The sequence below is a fragment of the Bombina bombina genome, chromosome 10, assembly GCF_027579735.1.
Source record: "Bombina bombina isolate aBomBom1 chromosome 10, aBomBom1.pri, whole genome shotgun sequence".
Classification (NCBI taxonomy): Eukaryota; Metazoa; Chordata; class Amphibia; order Anura; family Bombinatoridae; genus Bombina; species Bombina bombina.
The window spans coordinates 38,310,193-38,331,870 of NC_069508.1; the positions used below are offsets into that span (position 1 = coordinate 38,310,193).

General features: G+C 39.1%; 1 protein-coding gene and 1 long non-coding RNA gene across 2 annotated transcripts in view; one reads left to right on the forward strand and one right to left on the reverse strand.

Annotated features, from left to right (window-relative positions):
- LAMC1 (laminin subunit gamma 1) overlaps window positions 1–19,253 on the reverse strand; it is a 245,097-nt gene extending 225,844 nt beyond the window's left edge. Inside the window, exon 1 of the mRNA XM_053693980.1 lies at window positions 18,499–19,253. Coding sequence (XP_053549955.1) covers window positions 18,499–18,868 — 370 coding nt within the window. The 5' untranslated portion in view covers window positions 18,869–19,253. The remainder of the gene's footprint in view (window positions 1–18,498) is intronic.
- An 893-nt stretch (window positions 19,254–20,146) lies between these two features.
- On the forward strand, window positions 20,147–21,292 carry LOC128641359 (uncharacterized). Its single transcript, XR_008399476.1, has 3 exons — window positions 20,147–20,221; window positions 20,321–20,517; window positions 21,073–21,292. It is a non-coding gene; the product is annotated as an uncharacterized LOC128641359 (long non-coding RNA).
- Window positions 21,293–21,678: the final 386 nt, after the last annotated feature.

Below are 21,678 nucleotides of genomic sequence, written 5' to 3' on the forward strand. Positions count from 1 at the left end.
AATTAACAAGTGCATAATAAAAAGACAATAATTTAACACCTACTCTGAATTTCAAATAAGCAGTAGATTTTTTCTGACAAATTTATTTTTTCTCCCATTTGCCGGCCCCCTGTATCATGTGACAGACATCAGCCAATCACATACTAGTAAATGTATACCCTGTGAGCTTCTGCACATGCTCAGTAACATCTTGTTCCCCAGAAAGTGTGAATATAAAAAGACTGCAAAATGTGATAATGGAAGTAAATTAGAAAGTGTCTTAAAACTTCTGCTCTTTTTTGCCAGTTCTTACTATAAAGTACATATGAAAAGTCTGTTACAGGCTGGAGTTTCCACCACCATACAGTATGGCTCGTCTTACCCTGTAAAATCTTCTACAGCAGTGTTTTTCAACCAGTGTGCCGTGGCACACTAGTGTGCCGTGAGAGATCCTCAGGTGTGCCACGGCAGACTGACAACAGTGTGACATATTTTTTAAACTTTGCTTGTTTTTTACTCCCAGTGCAGGGGTAGTTTGTAGGAGGCATGGCACAACAGCACAATACATACAGTATGTGTGTGTATGTATATATATATATATATATATATATATATATATATATATATATATATATATATATATATATATATATATATATATATATATATGCTGTATTAGGCTACAATGTGTGATTTTTTTTAAAAAATTGGGATGGTGGTGTGCCACAGGATTTTTTAATGTAAAAAAGTGTGCCACGGCAAAAAAAAGGTTAAAAATCACTGTTCTACAGTGATTGGTTAGCCCAGAGCCAAGCTACTTATCTGGCATATTTATACACACACCTATATATATATTTAAAGGGACAGTACACTGTAAAATTGTTGTTATATGAATGTATTGTCAATGACTTGCTATACCAGCTGCAGAGTATAAAATGTTTGAGACATTGCCTTTTCAGGTTTATTTGTGTATATGAAGTAGCTGGTGTTGTGCTTTTAAACCACAGCCTATTACAATGGGTTGAGCTTCAGGTGTTATATCTCATTATGTTATCACTTTGTGTACACACACTTGCTTCCTTATCTTATATTTGTCTGAAAAACTAAAGCTCGATACATAGAGAGAATAATGGAAAATTATCATTTTATTACTTAACTATCCTGCACCCCACTGCTAGTTTAATTTCTTCTGCTGGCTGCGTTTACTTAGGCTCTTCAATAGCTGAGACTCCAGTATCAAAACTTTCAGTATAGGTTGGGAAACCACAGGCTATATCAGCTATTTCAAAGGCCAAAAACATAATTTATGTAAGAACTTACCTGATAAATTCATTTCTTTCATATTAGCAAGAGTCCATGAGCTAGTGACGTATGGGATATACATTCCTACCAGGAGGGGCAAAGTTTCCCAAACCTTAAAATGCCTATAAATACACCCCTCACCACACCCACAATTCAGTTTAACGAATAGCCAAGAAGTGGGGTGATAAGAAAAAAGTGCGAAAGCATATAAAATAAGGAATTGGAATAATTGTGCTTTATACAAAAAAATCATAACCACCACAAAAAAAGGGCGGGCCTCATGGACTCTTGCTAATATGAAAGAAATGAATTTATCAGGTAAGTTCTTACATAAATTATGTTTTCTTTCATGTAATTAGCAAGAGTCCATGAGCTAGTGACGTATGGGATAATGACTACCCAAGATGTGGATCTTTCCACACAAGAGTCACTAGAGAGGGAGGGATAAAATAAAGACAGCCAATTCCTGCTGAAAATAATCCACACCCAAAATAAAGTTTAATGAAAAACATAAGCAGAAGATTCAAACTGAAACCGCTGCCTGAAGTACTTTTCTACCAAAAACTGCTTCAGAAGAAGAAAATACAACAAAATGGTAGAATTTGGTAAAAGTATGCAAAGAGGACCAAGTTGCCGCTTTGCAAATCTGATCAACCGAAGCTTCATTCCTAAACGCCCAGGAAGTAGAAACTGACCTAGTAGAATGAGCTGTAATCCTATGAGGCGGAGTCTGACCCGACTCAACATAGGCAAGATGAAATAAAGATTTCAACCAAGATGCCAAAGAAATGGCAGAAGTCTTCTGACCTTTCTAAAACCGGAAAAGATAACAAATATTTCAAAGCTCTAATAACATCCAAAGAATGCAACGATTTCTCCTTAGAATTCTTAGGATTAAGACATAATGAAGGAACCACAATGTCTCTACTAATGTTGTTGGAATTCACAACTTAGGTAAAAATTCAAAAGAAGTTCGCAACACCGCCTTATCCTGATGAAAAATCAGAAAAGGAGACTCACAAGAAAGAGCAGATAATTCAGAAACTCTTCTGGCAGAAGAGATGGCCAAAAGGAACAAAACTTTCCAAGAAAGTAATTTAATATCCAATGAATGCATAGGTTCAAATGGAGGAGCTTGAAGAGCCCCCAGAACCAAATTCAAACTCCAAGGAGGAGAAATTGACTTAATGACAGGTTTTATACGAACCAAAGCTTGTACAAAACAATGAATATCAGGAAGAATAGCAATCTTTCTGTGAAAAAGAACAGAAAGAGCAGAGATTTGACCTTTCAAGGAACTTGCGGACAAACCCTTATCTAAACCATCCTGAAGAAACTGTAATATTCTCGGTATTCTAAAAGAATGCCAAGAAAAATGATGAGAAAGACACCAAGAAATATAAGTCTTCCAGACTCTATAATATATCTCTCTGGATACAGATTTACGAGCCTGTAACATAGTATTAATCACAGAGTCAGAGAAACCTCTTTGACCAAGAATCAAGCGTTCAATCTCCATACCTTTAAATTTAAGGATTTCAGATCCTGATGGAAAAAAGGACCTTGAGACAAAAGGTCTGGTCTTAACGGAAGAGTCCACGGTTGGCAAGAGGCCATCCGGACAAGATCCGCATACCAAAACCTGTGAGGCCATGCCGGAGCTACCAGCAGAATAAACGAGCATTCCTTCAGAATCTTGGAGATTACTCTTGGAAGAAGAACTAGAGGCGGAAAGATATAGGCAGGATGATACTTCCAAGGAAGTGATAATGCATCCACTGCCTCCGCCTGAGGATCCCGGGATCTGGACAGATACTGGAAGTTTCTTGTTTAGATGAGAAGCCATCAGATCTATTTCTGGAAGTTCCACATTTGAACAATCTGAAGAAATACCTCTGGGTGAAGAGACCATTCGCCCGGATGCAACGTTTGGCGACTGAGATAATCCGCTTTCCAATTGTCCATACCTGGGATATGAACCGCAGAGATTAGACAGGAGCTGGATTCCGCCCAAACCAAAATTCGTGATACTTCTTTCATAGCCAGAGGACTGTGAGTCCCTCCTTGATGATTGATGTATGGCCACAGTTGTGACATTGTCTAATCTGAAAACAAATGAACAACTCCTCTCTTCAGAAGAGGCCAAGACTGAAGAGCTCTTGAAAATTGCACGGAGTTCCAAAATATTGATAGGAAATCTCACCTCCTGAGATTCCCAAACCCCTTGTGCCGTCAGATACCCCCACACAGCTCCCCAACCTGTATGACTTGCATCTGTTGAGATTATAGTCCAGGTCGGAAGAACAAAGAAGCCCCTGAACTAAACGATGGTGATCTGTCCACCATGTCAGAGAGTGTTGTAAAATCGTTTAAAAGATAATTAATTGAGATATCTTTGAGTAATCCCTGCACCATTGTTCAGCATACAGAGCTGAAGAGGTCGCTATGTGAAAACGAGCAAAGGAGATCGCATCTGATGCGGCAGTCCTAAGACCCAACATTTCCATGCATAAGGCTACAAAGGGAATGAATGTGACTGAAGGTTTTGACAAGCTGATATCAATGTTAAACTTCTCTTGTCTGACAAGGACAGAGTCATAGACACTGAATCTATCTAAAACCTAAAAAGGTTACCCTGTCTGAGGAATCAATGAACTGATTGGTAAATTGATCCTCCAACCATGAACTTGAAGAAACAACACAAGTCGATTCGTATGTGATTCTTCGAAAATGAGAAGACTGAGCAAGTACCAAGATATCGTCCAAATAAGGAAATACCAAAACCCTATTCTCTGATTACAGAAAGAAGGGCACTCGAGAACCTTTGAAAAAAATTCTTGGAACTGAGGCTAGGCCAAACGGTAGAAGCCACAAAACTGGTAATGCTTGTCTAAAAAGAGAATCTCAGACACTAAAAGTGATCTGGATGAATCGGAAATATGCAGATACACATCCTGTAAATCTATTGTAGACATATAATGCCCTTGCTAAACAAAAGGCAGATAGTCCTACAGTAACCATCTTGAATGTTGGTATCTAACATAACGATTCAATAATGATAGATCCGGAACTGGTCTGAAGGAATTGACCTCTTTGGTACAATGAAGAGATAAAATAAAACCCCAGCCCCTGTTCCAGAACTGGAACTGGCATAAATACTCCAGCCAACTCTAGATTGAAACACATTTCAGAAATGCTGAGCCTTTGCTGTGTTAACTGGGACACGGGAAAGAAAAGAATCTCTTAGCAGGAGGCCTTAACTTGAAGCCAATTCTGTACCTTTCTGAAACAATGTTTCTGAAACCAGAGATTAAGAACGGAATTGATCCAAATTTCTTTGAAGAAAACGTAATCTGCCCCATACCAGCTGAGCTGGAATAAGGGCCGCACCTTCATAGGTACTTAGGAGCTGGCTATAGGTTTCTATAAGGGCTTGGATATATTCCAAACTGGAAATAGTTTCCAAACTGATACCGCTCCTGAGGATGAAGGATCAGGCTTTTGTTCCTTGTGAGGAAAAGGAACGAAATGATTATTTACCTGGAAAGAAAGGGAAAGCAAAGTTGACTTAGGAAGACATGTCAGCATTCCAAGTTTAATCCATAAAGCTTTTCTAGCTAAAATAGCTAGAGACATATACCTGACATAAACTCTAATGATATCAAAAGATGGTATCACCAATAAAAATATTAGCATGTTATAGAATAATAATAATGCTATAAAATTATGATCTGTTACTTGTTGCGCTAAAGCTTCTAACCAAAAAGTTGAAGCTGCAGCAACATCCGCTAAAAATATAGCAGGTCTAAGAAGATTACCTGAACATAAGTAAGCTTTTCTTAGAAAGGATTCAGTTTTCCTATCTAAAGGATCCTTAAATGAAGTACTATCTGCCGTAGGAATAGTAGTACATTAGCAGGAGTAGAGACAGCCCCATAACCTTAGGGATTTTTGTCCCAAAAAACTCTAATCTGTCAGATGGCACAGGATATAATTTGCTTAAACGTCTAGAAGGAGTAAATAAATTACCCAAATTATTCCATTCCCTGGAAATTACTTCAGAAATAGCATCAGGGAGATAAAACACTTCTGGAATAACTACAGGAGATCTAAAAACCTTATTTAAACGTTTACATTTAGTATCAAGAGGACCAGAATCCTCTATTTTCTAATGCAAATAACACTTCTTTAAGTAAAGAACGAGTAAATTCCATCTGAACAAATACAAAATTTATCAGCATCAACCTCTGAGACAGAAACCTCTGAACCAGAAGAACCATTATCAGTATCAGAATGATGATGTTCATTTAAAAATTCATCTGAAAAAAGAGAAGTTTTAAAAGACTTTTATGTATACTAGAAGGAGAAATAACAGACATAGCCTTCTTAATGGATTTAAAAAATAAAATCTCTTATGTTATCAGGAACACTCTGAAAATTAGATGTTGACGGAACAGCAACAGGTAATGTAACAGTACTAAAGGAAATTTTATCTGCATTAATAAGTTTGACATGACATGCAATACAAATAACAGCTGGAGAAACAGATACCAAAAGTTTATAGCAGATACACTTAGCTTGGTAGCTCCAGCACTGTGCAGTGATTTTCCTGAAGTATCTTCTGACTCAGTTGCAACGTGGAACATCTTGCAATATGTAAAAGAAAAAAAACAACATATAAAGCAAAATTGATCAAATTCCTTAAATGACAGTTTCAGGAATGGGAAAAAATGCCAAAGAACAAGCTTCTAGCAACCAGAAGCAATAAAAAATGAGACTTAAATAATGTGGAGACAAAAGTGACGCCCATATTTTTTCGCGCCAAATAAGACGCCCACATTATTTGGCGCCTAAATGCTTTTTGGCGCCAAAAATGACGCCACATCCGGAACGCCGACATTTTTGGCGCAAAATAACGTCAAAGAATGACGCAACTTCCGGCGACACGTATGACGCCGGAAACGGAAATAGAATTTTTGCGCCAAAAAAGTCCGCGCCAAGAATGACGCAATAAAATGAAGCATTTTCAGCCCCCGCGAGCCTAACAGCCCACAGGGAAAAAGTCAAATTTTAAGGTAAAAAATGTTAAATTAAAATGCATTATCCCAAATATGAAACTGACTGTCTGAAAAATAAGGAAAGTTGAACATTCTGAGTCAAGGCAAATAAATGTTTGAATACATATATTTAGAACTTTATAAACAAAGTGCCCAACCATAGCTAGGAGTGTCACAGAAAATAAGACTTACTTACCCCAGGACACTCATCTACATATAGCAGATAGCCAAACCAGTACTGAAACGAGAATCAGCAGAGGTAATGGTATATATAAGAGTATATCGTCGATCTGAAAAGGGAGGTAAGAGATGAATCTCTACGACCGATAACAGAGAACCTATGAAATAGACCCCTTAGAAGGAGATCACTGCATTCAAATAGGCAATACTCTCCTCACATCCCTCTGACATTCACTGCACGCTGAGAGGAAAACCGGGCTCCAACTTGCTGCGGAGCGCATATCAACGTAGAATCTAGCACAAACTTACTTCACCACCTCCATCGGAGGCAAAGTTTGTAAAACTGAATTGTGGGTGTGGTGAGGGGTGTATTTATAGGCATTTTAAGGTTTGGGAAACTTTGCCCCTCCTGGTAGGAATGTATATCCCATACGTCACTAGCTCATGGACTCTTGCTAATTACATGAAAGAAATAGGGGTCAAGGAGCTACTTGTAAACAATGTAATACACTTCAGCAGGTAAAATGGATCATTGGGAACAATTTAAATGGTGAGAACATTTTGGGGTGAACTGTCCCCTTTAATACTGCAATGTTACTTTAATATCATTAAGTACCTTTATTATACAAGAGTGCATTAGCTGCTTTGGGCCATATCAACAGTCTAAGTTTATTGAGCATTTTTAGGTCAGGACGCCCATTATCTTGTCACTTTTTCTTTACTGAAACTACACAGCACATGTCCCATGGTTTTATTAAAAAGAAACACGCTAAGCCTTAAAAGACAAGATTTGAGCAAACTTGTTTAATCAAAAAGGTTTTTTTTCTTTTAGTTTCAAATTCAATTTAAACTTTTTTACTGTTTGTCCTCATCCTCTTATTCGAGGATTAATGCACCAGACCCCATCCTGTGTGGTATTCATGTCATGTCAATAAATAGACATCCAGCTAATCCGTGAAGTAAAACTAAATATATACAGCAGATCAGGCTTGACAAAACCTGGCTCTAACACTGTACTTCTGGCGAGTAACTGGATTATTTTTCTTATATCTATATAGTACCCAGCCGCAGAGTGGCCACACTTTTTTTTTTTTTTTTTTAAAGGGACGGTAAAGTCAAAATGAAACGTTCAAGATTCGGATAGAGCAGGCAATTTTAAACAACTTTACAATTTACTTTATATGTAGCTTTGTTATACAATGTTGCAAAACACTGCAGCAGAGAGGTACTAAAGACACGTGCACACTCTGAGCTGTTATGAGCCTACTTAGTTTTACTCTTCAATAAAAGATAACAAGAGAATGAAGCAAATTTGATAACAGAAGTAAATTGGAAAGTTGTTTAAAACTGCATGCTCTATCCAAATCATGAACATTTAATTTTCACTTTACTGACCCTTTAATAAATTGTGCGCACATTTTAGCAAATCATAAGCACAAAGTGATCAAAGCTGTGCACACTGTACTTCAGGTTAGGGTGTGCGATACAAAGTAGGAGCTTTACATCAGGGTGAAATGCAATAACTTAGTAAGTAGTTACTATTCTTTATAGTGGTGCACAGCAGTTCAATGTCCCTTTAATACTTCAAAGACATTACACACCACTGCCAGGTTTCTGAGCTTGAATACTGATGCAAAGGCCCTCAAAACATATGTGCGTATGCCACTGAAAAACACCTATGACTTTACTAGAAGCATATTTGCTAATGGAACAACGGATGATCATTACAGAGAGTGAAAACAGACAGTGTCAATCAGTACGATCAGCGATCTGGCTTCATAGGTAAGGGAGTAGTATCAATGCATCCCTTTACCATATGAAGCAGATGTGTTTTGCCCCCTAGTGGCGGCTCCCACTATCAAAGCTAACAGCAGGCAATGGAACATGCGCCTCTGTGTTGGACGTAGATACTACAACAACACAATATGCTAGGCAAATTACTGTGTGACTACCTACGTCCATATGGTGCAAGGGGTTAATTCTTATTTCCCTTTTTCGCGAAGGTTTATTGCATTAAATTGTCAATGTTAAACTTATGGCAAACCTAACTATGCATATTTAAATGGACAATAAAAGTAAATCATGTCCTTTAGAGTATGTAAAAGATGGGGTTTTGAAATATGTTTTTTTTATTTAAAAAAAATCTGTTCTGAATTAAACTATTTTGTTTCCATCCTATGGGAGTATGTCCTTGCTTACCAATACAGCTGTTGGACTTGCCTTTATCAGCCAGTGAGTAATACGTCCTGTAAGTTTCATTATCAATTGAATAAACTTTAAAGGGACATTAAACCCAAATTTTTTCTCTTGTGATTCAGATATAGAATACCATTTTAAACAACTTTCTAATTGACTTCTAGTATCTAATTTGCTTCATTCTCTTGATATTATTTCCTGAAAAGCATATCTAGATAGGCTCAGTAGCTGCTGATTGGTGGCTGCACATAGATGCCCCATGTGCATTGCTATTACTTTAACAAAGGATATCTAAAGAATGAAGCAAATTAGATAATAGAAGTAAATTGGAATGTTGTTTAACCCCTTAATGACCACAATGTACCCTGTATGTCACTGGTCGTTAAGGGTTTTTTCAGGACATAATAGCACAAGTCTAGCAAGAACACGCTATTAATGCCCTCCCTCCAGCAGGCTTTGTGGAATAGAGCAGTCTCAATGCTGGTGGCAAGATCGCGCTATAACACAATCAAGTCCCAAAAAAAAGGCCAGTGACATACAGGGTACGTCGCTGGTCCTTAAGGGGTTAGAATTGTATTCTCTATCTGAATCATGAAAGAATTTTTTGATAAAATTAGCTCCTATTACATTTGTTCAATGTTTGTATGCACACAAAATCACTAAAACAATTTGTGCTTTAGATAGCTTAAATCAGTTGTCGATAAATCTGTTTAAAATTGTATTCTCTATCTGAATCATGAAAGAATTTTTTGATAAAATTAGCTCCTATTACATTTGTTCAATGTTTGTTGCACACAATATCACTAAAACAATTTGTGCTTTAGATAGCTGCCTTAAATAGCATTTATAAATAAGAAATGTTATCATTTTTGCAACCTATTACACTGCCCCCACCTGTCGACTTCATAATACCACTGGGCTGGTAACATTTTCAGTGGAGAACACTGATTTTGTTTGTATTACATGAATAGGCAGTACTGTAATCTACTGAAAGTTATACATTTGTCTTTTCAACTTCACTGTAGAACACAAAATAACAAATGTAATAGAACTTTAAAATATGTCTAAATGAATCGTTATAAATTTAACTGGTCAAGAGGGAGCATGTATTGATCATATTTTTGTTCTATAAGCCCTGGACTCCCGATGTGTGTATATTGCTGTATGTGCACTCCCTATGAAGAATATGCTCATTGCATTTTAAAGGGACAGTCTAGTCAGAATTCAACTTTCATGATTCATATAGGGCATGCAATTTTAAACAACTTTCCAGTGTACTTTTATCATCAATTTGCTTTGCTCTCTTGGTATTCTTAGTTGAAAGCTAAAACTAGATAGGCTCATATGCCAATTTCTAAGCCCTTGAAGGCCCCCACTTATCTGAATGCATTTTGACAGTTTATTTACATCTAGAAGGTGTTAGTTCACGTGTGCCATATATATATATATATATATATATATATATAAATAACAATGTGCTCACACCTGTGGAGTTACTAGGATTCAGCACTGAGTGGCTAAAAATGGAAAGTCTGTCAAAAAGAAACTGATATAAGGGGGCTATAAAAGGTAATCACAGAGGTAAAACGTGTATTAATATAAATGTGTTGGGTATGCAAAACTGGGGAAAGGGTAATAAAGGTATTATCTTTTTAAACAATAAAACTCTAGAGTAGACTGTCCCTTTAATGAAGGCTGAAGTCACCTGACCTCAGCTCCAGAGAGTCAATAACCAACATGACAACATTCAGCGTCACTTGATAATGTAAAGTGAGTGCTTGCACCTGGTAGCAGACATAACATCTACTATGGAGACAGGTTTTAATATGTTGGAAGCCAGCAAGGCTTGAAAGGCATTTTGCGTTAGTTCTGAGGTGAGCAAAGGGTTAAAAGAGGTCTTACCCCCCCCCCTATTTTGCAGACAAGTAGCAACTTCATAAGCTTCTAACTCTGAAGAACCAAATAAAAACAAAGTCAGAGCTACTGGTCTCACTTTATTACAGTGCTTACAAGGAAATAGCTCTGCAAATGATGAATTAACTGCCATTAAAATGAGTTCTGGTTACAGTGAGCTGTAGACTAAGGAGGGTGCAATAAGCATTTGATGGGTGCATGAAGTACCCAGCAATGACACAGGCACAAAAACAGTACAAGCAGAATGAGATGTGCCCATAAAAACAAAGCACACTTATTAAAACATTTACTAGTTATGCTGGACATCCTGCAAGAAAGAGTAACGTGGTTCCAAAAATTTTACATTTCTTTGGTTCCTAACTTTCTGCATTTTCTATATCCTTCTTCTATACACAAACGCCCGTGTCTGGCTCATGTGTCGCTGACCCCTTAACATTTCTGATATTTCCTAAATATGAAATAAAATTGCCACCCTTGGTAATGCCAGTGTCTGACAAATCCCTGAGCAAGAGCTCTTAAAGGGTTAATTTTGGACTGTTCTACATATAAATGTCTAAATTACTTATCTGGCTCCTACAATGCTGTTAAGGGACACTGTAGTGAAAATATTACACACTTACTTTATGGGCTCAATATGCTAAGCAGCAGATGCCTTAGACATAAAAATGCCACAAACACAATGGTACATCCGGGCAGCTAAGGCCAATAGACAGGTTCCCAAGTCGGGAACCTTGTCTGGCCGCCTGTTAATAAATAGAAATCTATGTCATTAAACCTGAACACAGTGCCACGCTGGAGCCACAGAGATCTGCTGGTTCTGCACAGAAAACAGCAGGTGTGGCAATCGCACAACCCCATAAATCACTGACTGTTTCCTGCTCAGAACCTGGAGACCTCGGGGATCCCATTGTGTGGGTTAAACATATAAAAGTTACAGAGTTAGTAGCAGGGGATGCAATCTAATGAATTAGAGCATGTCATTTTTTTCACCACAATGTCCCTTTAATAAATCAGACTGGCTCCTAAATTTCAGTTCCTGGCCTTCGGAATATGTTCAGAAAGGTATATAATACAGAACTAACTGTTTCTCAAACCCAGATCTTGACAAATTCCAAGACAGCTACATAAAGGCAAATCAAACTCAAAATGTTTTTAATTATAAAATGTTGTATTACTCTTCATAAAAAAATTTTTGCCCGATTTTAATATTTATCTGTAAAAATATTTTGTTTAATGCGGATTCAAAAGCTGGAGTGGACCCTGTATTAGCCAAAAAATAACCATGAAACATACTACACAGTGATTGTTTGAGCAGTGCATGAGCTCATTTCTATCTGGCCCCAATTAACCAAAGAAGAAGATAAACACATTCAAGTGGTATATCCTTAGACTCTAAAACCAATCTAAGAACATTAGAGATTTAAAAAGGTATTAAAAACATTTTGTACTATGCTATTTCGTTGAAAGGACATGAGCAAACAGTATTTCTGTATTCCATGCAGAACAGGGTATTTCAAAAGCTATTAATACATTTATTTATTTTTAAGAAAAGTGTATTTTCACTTATTATTTGTTGGGAGTTGTCACTGTCAGCCAATGAGTCCCAGGACTCGGTTGTACACAATCTGGCACTCCCTGTTCGTTTCTCTTTAGATTTAAACATTTTCCATTAAAAAAAATAAGTTTTAACATGTTTCACCGCTGCCCTTTCATATACATGAAATTGTAGGAATACCATGTCCTTTTAAGCCATTATTAAAAATATATCCCTTTAAGTTTTCCTAGCTACTGAATATTCAGGTTGGAAAATAAGATTTACAAATACATCAGGCCATATAGCAGTCACTCACTTTATTTCCAAGTTCTCTACTCCTAAAAATAGTACGTACAGTTTTAGACCTGTGCATCTGACGGCTTTTGCCATAAATACTTTGCCTAAAAAAAAAAAAAAAAAAAAATAGGAGCCAGGAGGATTTAGTAGCGTAATAATTATGGCTCACCAGACACACCCCCATCTAGGGCAGGGATCGAGAACCTATGGTATGAATGGCAAATTAAAAGGGGCACGCCAATGGAAAAATGACACAACTAGCGGATAGGTTACATAACAGTTGCATCAAATGCACTTTTCTTTGTTTTCAAATTATACTGCAAAAATGACTATTTGTAAGATCATGTAACTTTTGCACCACCGACCTTGTACTCTGTGTTTAAACCACGCAAATGGGTTAAATTCATAGGTAAAGTCTGGCTTGGGAGCTGCAGCTCCTGAACCAAATAGTGATTGGCAAGGTAATGCAAATGTCGCTGCTGATTGGCTCACCATCTGTGCCATGACTTGGGAACAGCAATTCTCTGATTCTAGCAATCTGGACTTTACCTGTATGTTTAAAAGGGATATGAAATATTTTCTTTTGCGAGCATACAATTTAAAATAAGTTTCAATTTACTTTTATTATCAAATGTACTTTGTTCTCATTGTATTCTTTGTTAAAGATATACCTAGGTAGGTTTCTGGGGCACTACATTGCAGGAAATAGTGCTGCCATCTAGTGCTCTTATAAATGAACAACATTTATACCAATTTGAATAACAGGATACGTGCACACTACTGAGCTTTTTTCAACAAAAGATACCAAAAGAACAAAGAAAAATGTGATAATAGAAGTAAATTAGAAAGTTGTTTAAAACCGAGCGAGTCATGAAAGAAAAAAAAAATAGTGTTTCAAGTCCCTTTAACCCCCTTTGCAGGGTTTAAACACAAGCAGCTATTATTATTATCATCAGTTATTTGATGAGAGCCATCAGATTCTGCAGTGCTAGATTTTTATTTGTAGCGCACCAACAGAATCTGCACCACTAATCAGAGTATGTAAATTTTTTTCACTATAGTGTCCCTTTAAAAGAAATCTTTCTTTAATATCCCTTTAAATTAGAAAAAGGTACCCCTGGCACTAGAGAGATTTTTTTTTAGACAATAATCACAATTATTTGAGCATATACTGCAACAGGTTGCCCACCTCTGATCTAGTAGTTCATTGACCTTCACTGGCAAAGGAAGTAAAATCTCTGGTATGTCACAAACACAATGATATAGTCAGTCACATAGCCAGAAGGTACTGTTTTCTGCACTAAGTATTCAACTGCATTTTTTTTCCATGAGGGGGTAGAATAAAAGCTTCTGTTGTGGCCTATTTTTGCAACATACTATTAAGTCCTTAGACAATACTACCTTGGCTTGCCAATGCCTGGGAAAAGGTGCATATACATGTTCTAAAATAATGCAAAATAATCCATTGGGATCATTACATTCAGTTTATTAATCTGTTGTATCCAACAGACAGCATTTTATTTATTTTATTGTAAAAACGATCTCGTGCTAAGAAGAAAAAAAAAAAATACATATTATAAAGCAGTGGGAGTTTTCCTTATAAGCCAGTAAGGGGCCAGTCCCTATGGTCTAATACACATATACATTTCTTATTAACATCAAACTGAACAGCTTTAGCTTTACCTTTTTACCATACGTAAATAATGTTCTCTCATATGCATAAGACTCATAGGGGCATATGTATAAAGCTTCGTATGGAGCTTGATGGCCCGTGTTTCTGGCGAGTCATCAGACTCGCCAGAAACAGCAGTTATGAAGCAGCGATCACAAAGACCGCTGCTCCATAACCTGTCCCCCTGCTCTGAGCAGGCGGACAGACATCGCCGGAAATCAACCTGAGTACGATCAGGTTGATTGACACCCCCCTGCTGACGGCCCATTGGCCGCGAGTCTGCAGGGGGCGGCGTTGCACCAATGCTGAATACGGCGAGCGTATTGCTCGCCGTATTCAGCGAAGTCTGGCGGACCTGACAGACCTTGATAACCGACAGACCTTGATAACTAGAGGCCATAGAATTATTGTAAAGAAAATTAGCAAATCTAGACAAGCATCCCCACAAGTACTCAGTATACATTGTTACCAATGAACCAGAGGATTCTGGGTAAGATATACAATTTCTCATGCTTTTTGCTTACAGTACTGTGTTCAACCACAGCAATTCACCTTTATGGAGAAGGTGCAGTAAAACTTCCCTTTTTCCTATGCATACAGAAAACCCTTTATCCAAACTTCTTGGGACCGAAAAAAGGTTTGAATTTCAGAATAGTTATGATTTTGGCATTTTTGCATCTTCAAAATGGGACAGTTGGGAGAGGGGATGGAACCAAAATGTAGACAATTAAATATCTACACTACCAATGAGATAATAGCCCGGTAAATTTAAAGACCTATAGTGTAAGATGCAAACACACTCACTTCCTGTTGAAGAAGTTTACCCATGAGTAAACGAAAAGCATTCAGGTTACGTTCTGAAAGACTGTGTACTTTTGCCGGAACATAAACTCACCGCCTACCTGGCGGCTCTGTCCATCGAAGGGGAAATAGCACTATCATCTATACAGACTGGTGGAGAACTGGAGGCCGGACCAGAACTACAGGGCGGCTGAGTAGATGTTATGGGCTATTTTTTTGTTTATATCTTGTAAGTGTAAAATTTTATGCAGTCAGGGATCTGACTATAATAAACCGGTACAGTGAATCGCGGTTGCGCTTATCTCTTTTTTCTGTTCTAAAATGTAGACAATATCTAATATCGTTTAGGTAATATTTAAAGTTCATAATACAGCTTATACATGTAACTAAAGGTAGTTTCATATCATTTTTTAATACTTTTATGACTTACAGGCAGGGAAAATAGTAACTGTTTATAATTTTAAGTTTGGATTTTAGAATAAGTTTGGATTCGGGAATATTTACCTGTAATTCTGTGACTCTTAATTTTATGAAATTGAGGATTTTAATCTAGTGCTTTTCTCTCCACCATAACTCTGTTGCTTTTTCTCTTAAAATAAGCTTCACCAAGCAGCAATTCAATCCTATATTTTGCAGATGAACGCTAATAAACTTGATACAGCTGTCCAGAAATGAGATACATATATATATATATATTCACTACATCAAAATGTGTCAGCTTCCAGTGCTGCATGCAGAAAAATAAATATTATATTTATCTTATACACATTATACAGACACAAACTTTCAGGCTCCTACATTAAACAGGTTTGTTCTGTCATAAACCATTGAATTACATGATGTATTAATTACAGCAGGAGTACTTCAGCACATGAAACTGACGTCAGCTGGACAGACATATGTGCAATGGATGGTATAAACAGGGAAATTGTATTGCTTAGGTAGAGATTAGCTAATGTGATAAATTATGATATAAAAATATGTTTGATATGGTGAAAACCAACACAGTGTAATGCCAGATTCTAGGATGCAATAGACCTAGAGACAACAGGAAAAGAAAAAAGAAGAATTTGGTTATGACACACAATGTAAACGAGCAGTGAGCGCACAATTACAATAGGGGGACTTACGGCGGACAAGCAAGCACAGGACTAAAATCTGGTATATAGTATAACTTGCAGAATAATCACATGGACAATGTTAAAGATGGTTTTCATATATAATATTGTTTGGGCAACAATGCAGCTGCAGAAATGTGGCTGCAACATTGGTAAGGTGAATGTATATTCACCGCACTAATTCTGTGGCCTGCATTACTGCACCACCGGAAAACGGGTGGTGGGGTCAAGTAGTAAATTCTTTCAATCCCACCTCAATATTTTACTATGAGCCGCAGTCCCAACCACAATTTTACCCCTACAAAAAGGTGTCACACCCACAGCAACACCATCGCAATAATATAAATGTTACTACAAGTTCCCAGTGACTATTAAATCCCCACTGTTCAGAACAAATGTGCTTAAATACATTTAGGAATATAAAATAGTAATGTCAAATCCTGAGAAAAGATCTTGTGCATTCTTATTACAAATGTAGCATTCTGCCAGGCCAGCATATGGAAGTGGCAGAATATTGGGCATAACCCCTGCTTGACCAGTCACAGGTATAAGGAAGGTAAGGAGTTATAGAACACAAGGGTACATTACAATATTCATTGCGATCAGATAATCTGGCGTGTATGAGCACATTGTCAGAAAGGTGTGTGCTTTGTACAGCTGTTGTATAATTTACTGGGTGCACCAGTGCAACACAAGGAGGGTACATATTGTATACACATTACACATACAGTGCAGTTATACAAGTGGAACAGACTGGTATTTTGTTAGAGGAGAAGAGCCTGTAAGATAGTGGCAGTGGGTCAATGAGAGCTGTATGTGTAGGTAACAGAATGCAACAGGCACATATGGAGATTATAGGGTAAACATGCAGATGTTAGAGCTCACTGAGGGTACACAGGGCACATAAGTACATTTCAGGTCTCACTGAGGGTACACAGGGCACATAAGTACATTTCAGGTCTCACTGAGGGTACACAGGGCACATAAGTACATTTCAGGTCTCACTGAGGGTACACAGGGCACATAAGTACATTTCAGGTCTCACTGAGGGTACACAGGGCACATAAGTACATTGTGGGTCTCACTGAGGGTACACAGGGCACATAAGTACATTGTGGGTCTCACTGAGGGTACACAGGGCACATTATGGGTCTCACTGAGGGTACACAGGGCACATTATAAGTACATTGTGGGTCTCACTGAGGGTACACAGGGCACATTATAAGTACATTGTGGGTCTCACTGAGGGAACACAGGGCACATTATAAGTACATTGTGGGTCACACTGAGGGTACACAGGGCACATTATAAGTACATTGTGGGTCACACTGAGGGTACACAGGGCACATTATAAGTACATTGTGGGTACACAGGGCACATTATAAGTACATTGTGGGTCTCACTGAGGGTACACAGGGCACATTATAAGTACATTGTGGGTCACACTGAGGGTACACAGGGCACATTATAAGTACATTGTGGGTCACACTGAGGGTACACAGGGCACATTATAAGTACATTGTGGGTACACAGGGCACATAAGTACTATTCAGGTCTCATTGAGGGTTCACAGGCACATTACAAGTACATTGTGGGTCTCACTGAGGGTACACAGGGCACATAAGTACATTGTGGGTCTCACTGAGGTAAACCCAGTGCACATTGTGGGTCTCACTGAGGGTACACAGGACACATTGTGGGTCTCACTGAGGGTACACAGGACACAATGTGGGTCTCACTGAGGGTACACAGGACACATTGTGGGTCTCACTGAGGGTACACATAAGTACATTGTGGGTACACAGGGCACATAAGTACTATTCAGGTCTCATTGAGGGTTCACAGGGCACATTATAAGTACATTGTGGGTTCACAGGGCACACTACAAGTACATTGTGGGTACACAGGGCACATTATAAGCACATTGAGGGTACACAGGGCACATTATAAGTACATTGTGGGTCTCACTGAAGGTACACAGGGCACATTATAAGCACATTGAGGGTTCACAGGGCACACTACAAGTACATTGTGGGTTCACAGGGCACACTACAAGTACATTGTGGGTTCACAGGGCACACTACAAGTACATTGTGGGTTCACAGGGCACACTACAAGTACATTGTGGGTACACAGGGCACATTATAAGTACATTGTGGGTCTCACTGAAGGTACACAGGGCACATTATAAGCACATTGAGGGTTCACAGGGCACATTATAAGCACATTGAGGGTTCACAGGGCACACTACAAGTACATTGTGGGTTCACAGGGCACACTACAAGTACATTGTGGGTACACAGGGCACATTACAAGTACATTGTGGGTACACAGGGCACATTATAAGCACATTGAGGGTACACAGGGCACATTATAAGTACATTGTGGGTCTCACTGAGGGTACACAGGGCACATTATAAGTACATTTCAGGCTCCGCTCGGACTCACCTAGGTGCAGTGTCAGGTTGATAGAGTTGGGGTACTGGATCCCGGCCAGCATGCTCTGGCTCTGCCACCAAGTGGTCTCTGCCTGGTTGTTATAGTCGGTGAGGAAGTCGGCGCTGTGCTGCAGGTGGGGCTGGCTGCTGTCGCACAGGTGGCAGGACTTGGTCACTCCGGTGACCCCGGTTTGCACGCAGTATTCCTCGGGCGGGGAGCCACAGGTGTTAGTGGCCACCACAGTCACATTAAAAGCGGCGTTAACAAACTCTGGCATACAGCGCTGGGGCCGACCTGTTGCAGGGTCCGTGCAATCATCCATAGCGGCCCAGGCTACCCCTGATAAAAGTAACAGGGACAGCAACACTGGAGGCCGCATCCTACCGGGCAAACGGGGGCAGCCTCACGAAGATATGAGCTGCAGAAAGTCCGGTGAGCAGAGAACCGATAACGGGATCTCTGATAGGTTCCAGGTACTTAGCACCAAATCCTCAGGATAACGCCTGCACTTCCACAAACAGCACAGACTCTAATCACTTTCCCACAACTTGAGGACCTGTTCTGTGGGTCCCTTTACGCAGAGGGAGACACTGATTTGCCAGCAGAAGTTTCTAACAAGTCATAGAGGTAGAAATAAAGTGCACGGAGGCGCCCTGAATCCTGTTCCCCGGTGGGCTCTCGGTAGCTAGGACGTTACTCAGGGCGGGGGACTGCAGTGAGCTCTACCGCACTCTCCCGTGTACGGGGCTGGATAGAGGGGCCGGACGAGGACTTGGGGTGGGGGCTGTAGATGCGCAGAGCATGCTGGGAGTGGACAGAGGCAAATGAAGTTGGTCTGGGGTTCGGCAGTTTCCGACATTCTTCGGCGACAGCTGGGGGAGTCAGGTCCCACCACATTAGCTATTCAACACAATAATTTTCAACTTGAATTCTTGCACCTCTACTGACTTGTACAGGGGATTTACTGAAGTTCATAACAAAGTGCAGCTCACTTTTCTCAGTATGGCTTTACAATTTAGGGTGATGCGTCAGAGAAACAGATTTTGACAACAGCTAAGAACCAAAAGACCCATTGTGTCTACTATTGCCTACCTGAATTATACTAAACAATATTATGTGCAGTATTGAGTTATTTTTTATAAACATTATATTTCTTATTTTCAGTGCTCACATCTCTTGTGCATGTTCTGAGGGTGATGCATAATGTGGTACCATGGGCACCCACAGTATGTCTGATAGGGGAAGGTGCATGCACGTGATCTACCACCAAACTGGCATTAATTGTGCCACATTAAGCAGTGGTCCTTTATACATTGTAAAGCGCAGGATATATATTGAAAATGTCTTTTCTGCCAAGTGCTATGTAGTTTACACATACCTGGTGACTCAGCAACTGTATAAGGGTTGATAAAAAGTGTAGTATTTATACATAACAACCTTTGCCCCTCTCAGTAAGAGTGTCTAGTCATCAGCTGGAATACTGCTGGGTAGAAAATATATTTACAGTGATCATAGAGCCACTCTGTGCATTGCACGGTACATAACTTGCTTACAGTTTTAAAGCAAATAGAACGAGTGCTCAATCAGGAACAAACAGCTCAGAAGCTTGTTCCATTGTGAGGTACCACCTGGGAGCAGCCTCTTTTAACCCAATAGAGTTTTTTTTACAGAGTAGAACTTTCCTAGAGTAGATCCAGTGGCGGTTCTACACGGGCCCCCCCTGAGCTGCCCGGTAATATCTATCTATCTATTTATATATATCTATTAAAAAAACAGACATAGCTCCTAACAGGATTCATATTGTGTTTCAACTTTTTTATGTCCGTACCAGGCCACATCCGGCTGTACCCAACCTACCCAGCCCGTGTTCCACTTCCACCCACAACCAGCACCCCTTCTAGCCTGCTAGTCAGCTGGAGCAGGACTGAGTCCGGACTACTAGTCTAGCAGACAGCAGACACAGCTTGCTTCCTCATCTATGCGTGCTGTGAGACTATCGGACGTCACGTCAGCGAGTAAACCCGCACTGTGAGTATCAGTAAAACAGGGGTGACCTGGGTGAGTTAGCGATTATGGATGGCATATCTGTGTGTATTTGTGTGTCTTATAGGGAATATATTACCTCATAAACAAAAGCCACATCAGAAAATATTATGACTATATGAGCATTATACAGTCACCCTTTGAATAACATTCTGTGTATAATTGTCTGCAGCTATGTTATAAGCCAGACTGACCCTCACTTCTACCTACTGCAGATTAAGTCTGAGCGTTCTCAGACAAAACGCGTAGAGATTGACATACTAAGGGACTTATGTCCCATACAGACGTATGAGTTTGTTTCACATCATAGAGTTTTATCCTATAGCAATTACCACACTTGGTTGATCACTACGGCTGGGGTGGACTATCGCTTATTGGATTACTCCCTCTGCACCAGTGGAACCACAGTCTGAGATTTATGCTTGAATGCTTTTTTATACTTTTTATTCTGTAATAGCCATTTGTCTATGCGCACTTACTTTCATTAAAATTTGTCACACTTGAATCGGGCTGCGCCTGTGTCTGTTCTTCTTGTTGCAGTTTCCCCCTACTTGGATGTGATCGGCGAAGACACATCCTATCATCACAGGCAGCGTCCACTTGCATAAACCACACAAGGAAGGAGGACGTACTTCACTCACGCTACGGATCCGTCTGGCACTACTTCCGACTCAAGAGAGCAACCGGCTTTGCTTCAAACAACCTCTGACTCACCCCAGGAACGTAAGCGCCCTTTACTGTTTTGTTTGTGCAGATGAAACCAAACAGCAATGAAATTAAGTTCACTAATTTTAAATATATCCAATGCATTTCTTATGCTTTTTATCTTTCATTTTTATTCTCTCCAAGACGTTTTAGTTTTTGGACCATTCCAATTAATATTTTCAGTTTTGTTGTTTTTTTTTTGTGGTCTAGATATTGAACTAGGGGGTGATTGTCCCCATTCTGCTTATATGTTACTAAAAAATATTAATAATGGTTTATGTGATCTGCTCTCAATTTATTCCTATATACCATATACTATGTAAATAATGGGATTTTATAATATGATTTCCAACAGGTTATTCCTTTATACCCTTATACCACTATTGTGAAGCCTGAAGTGGATTAGTATAACGTAATTACCTCCAGGTCTCTCTTGTATGC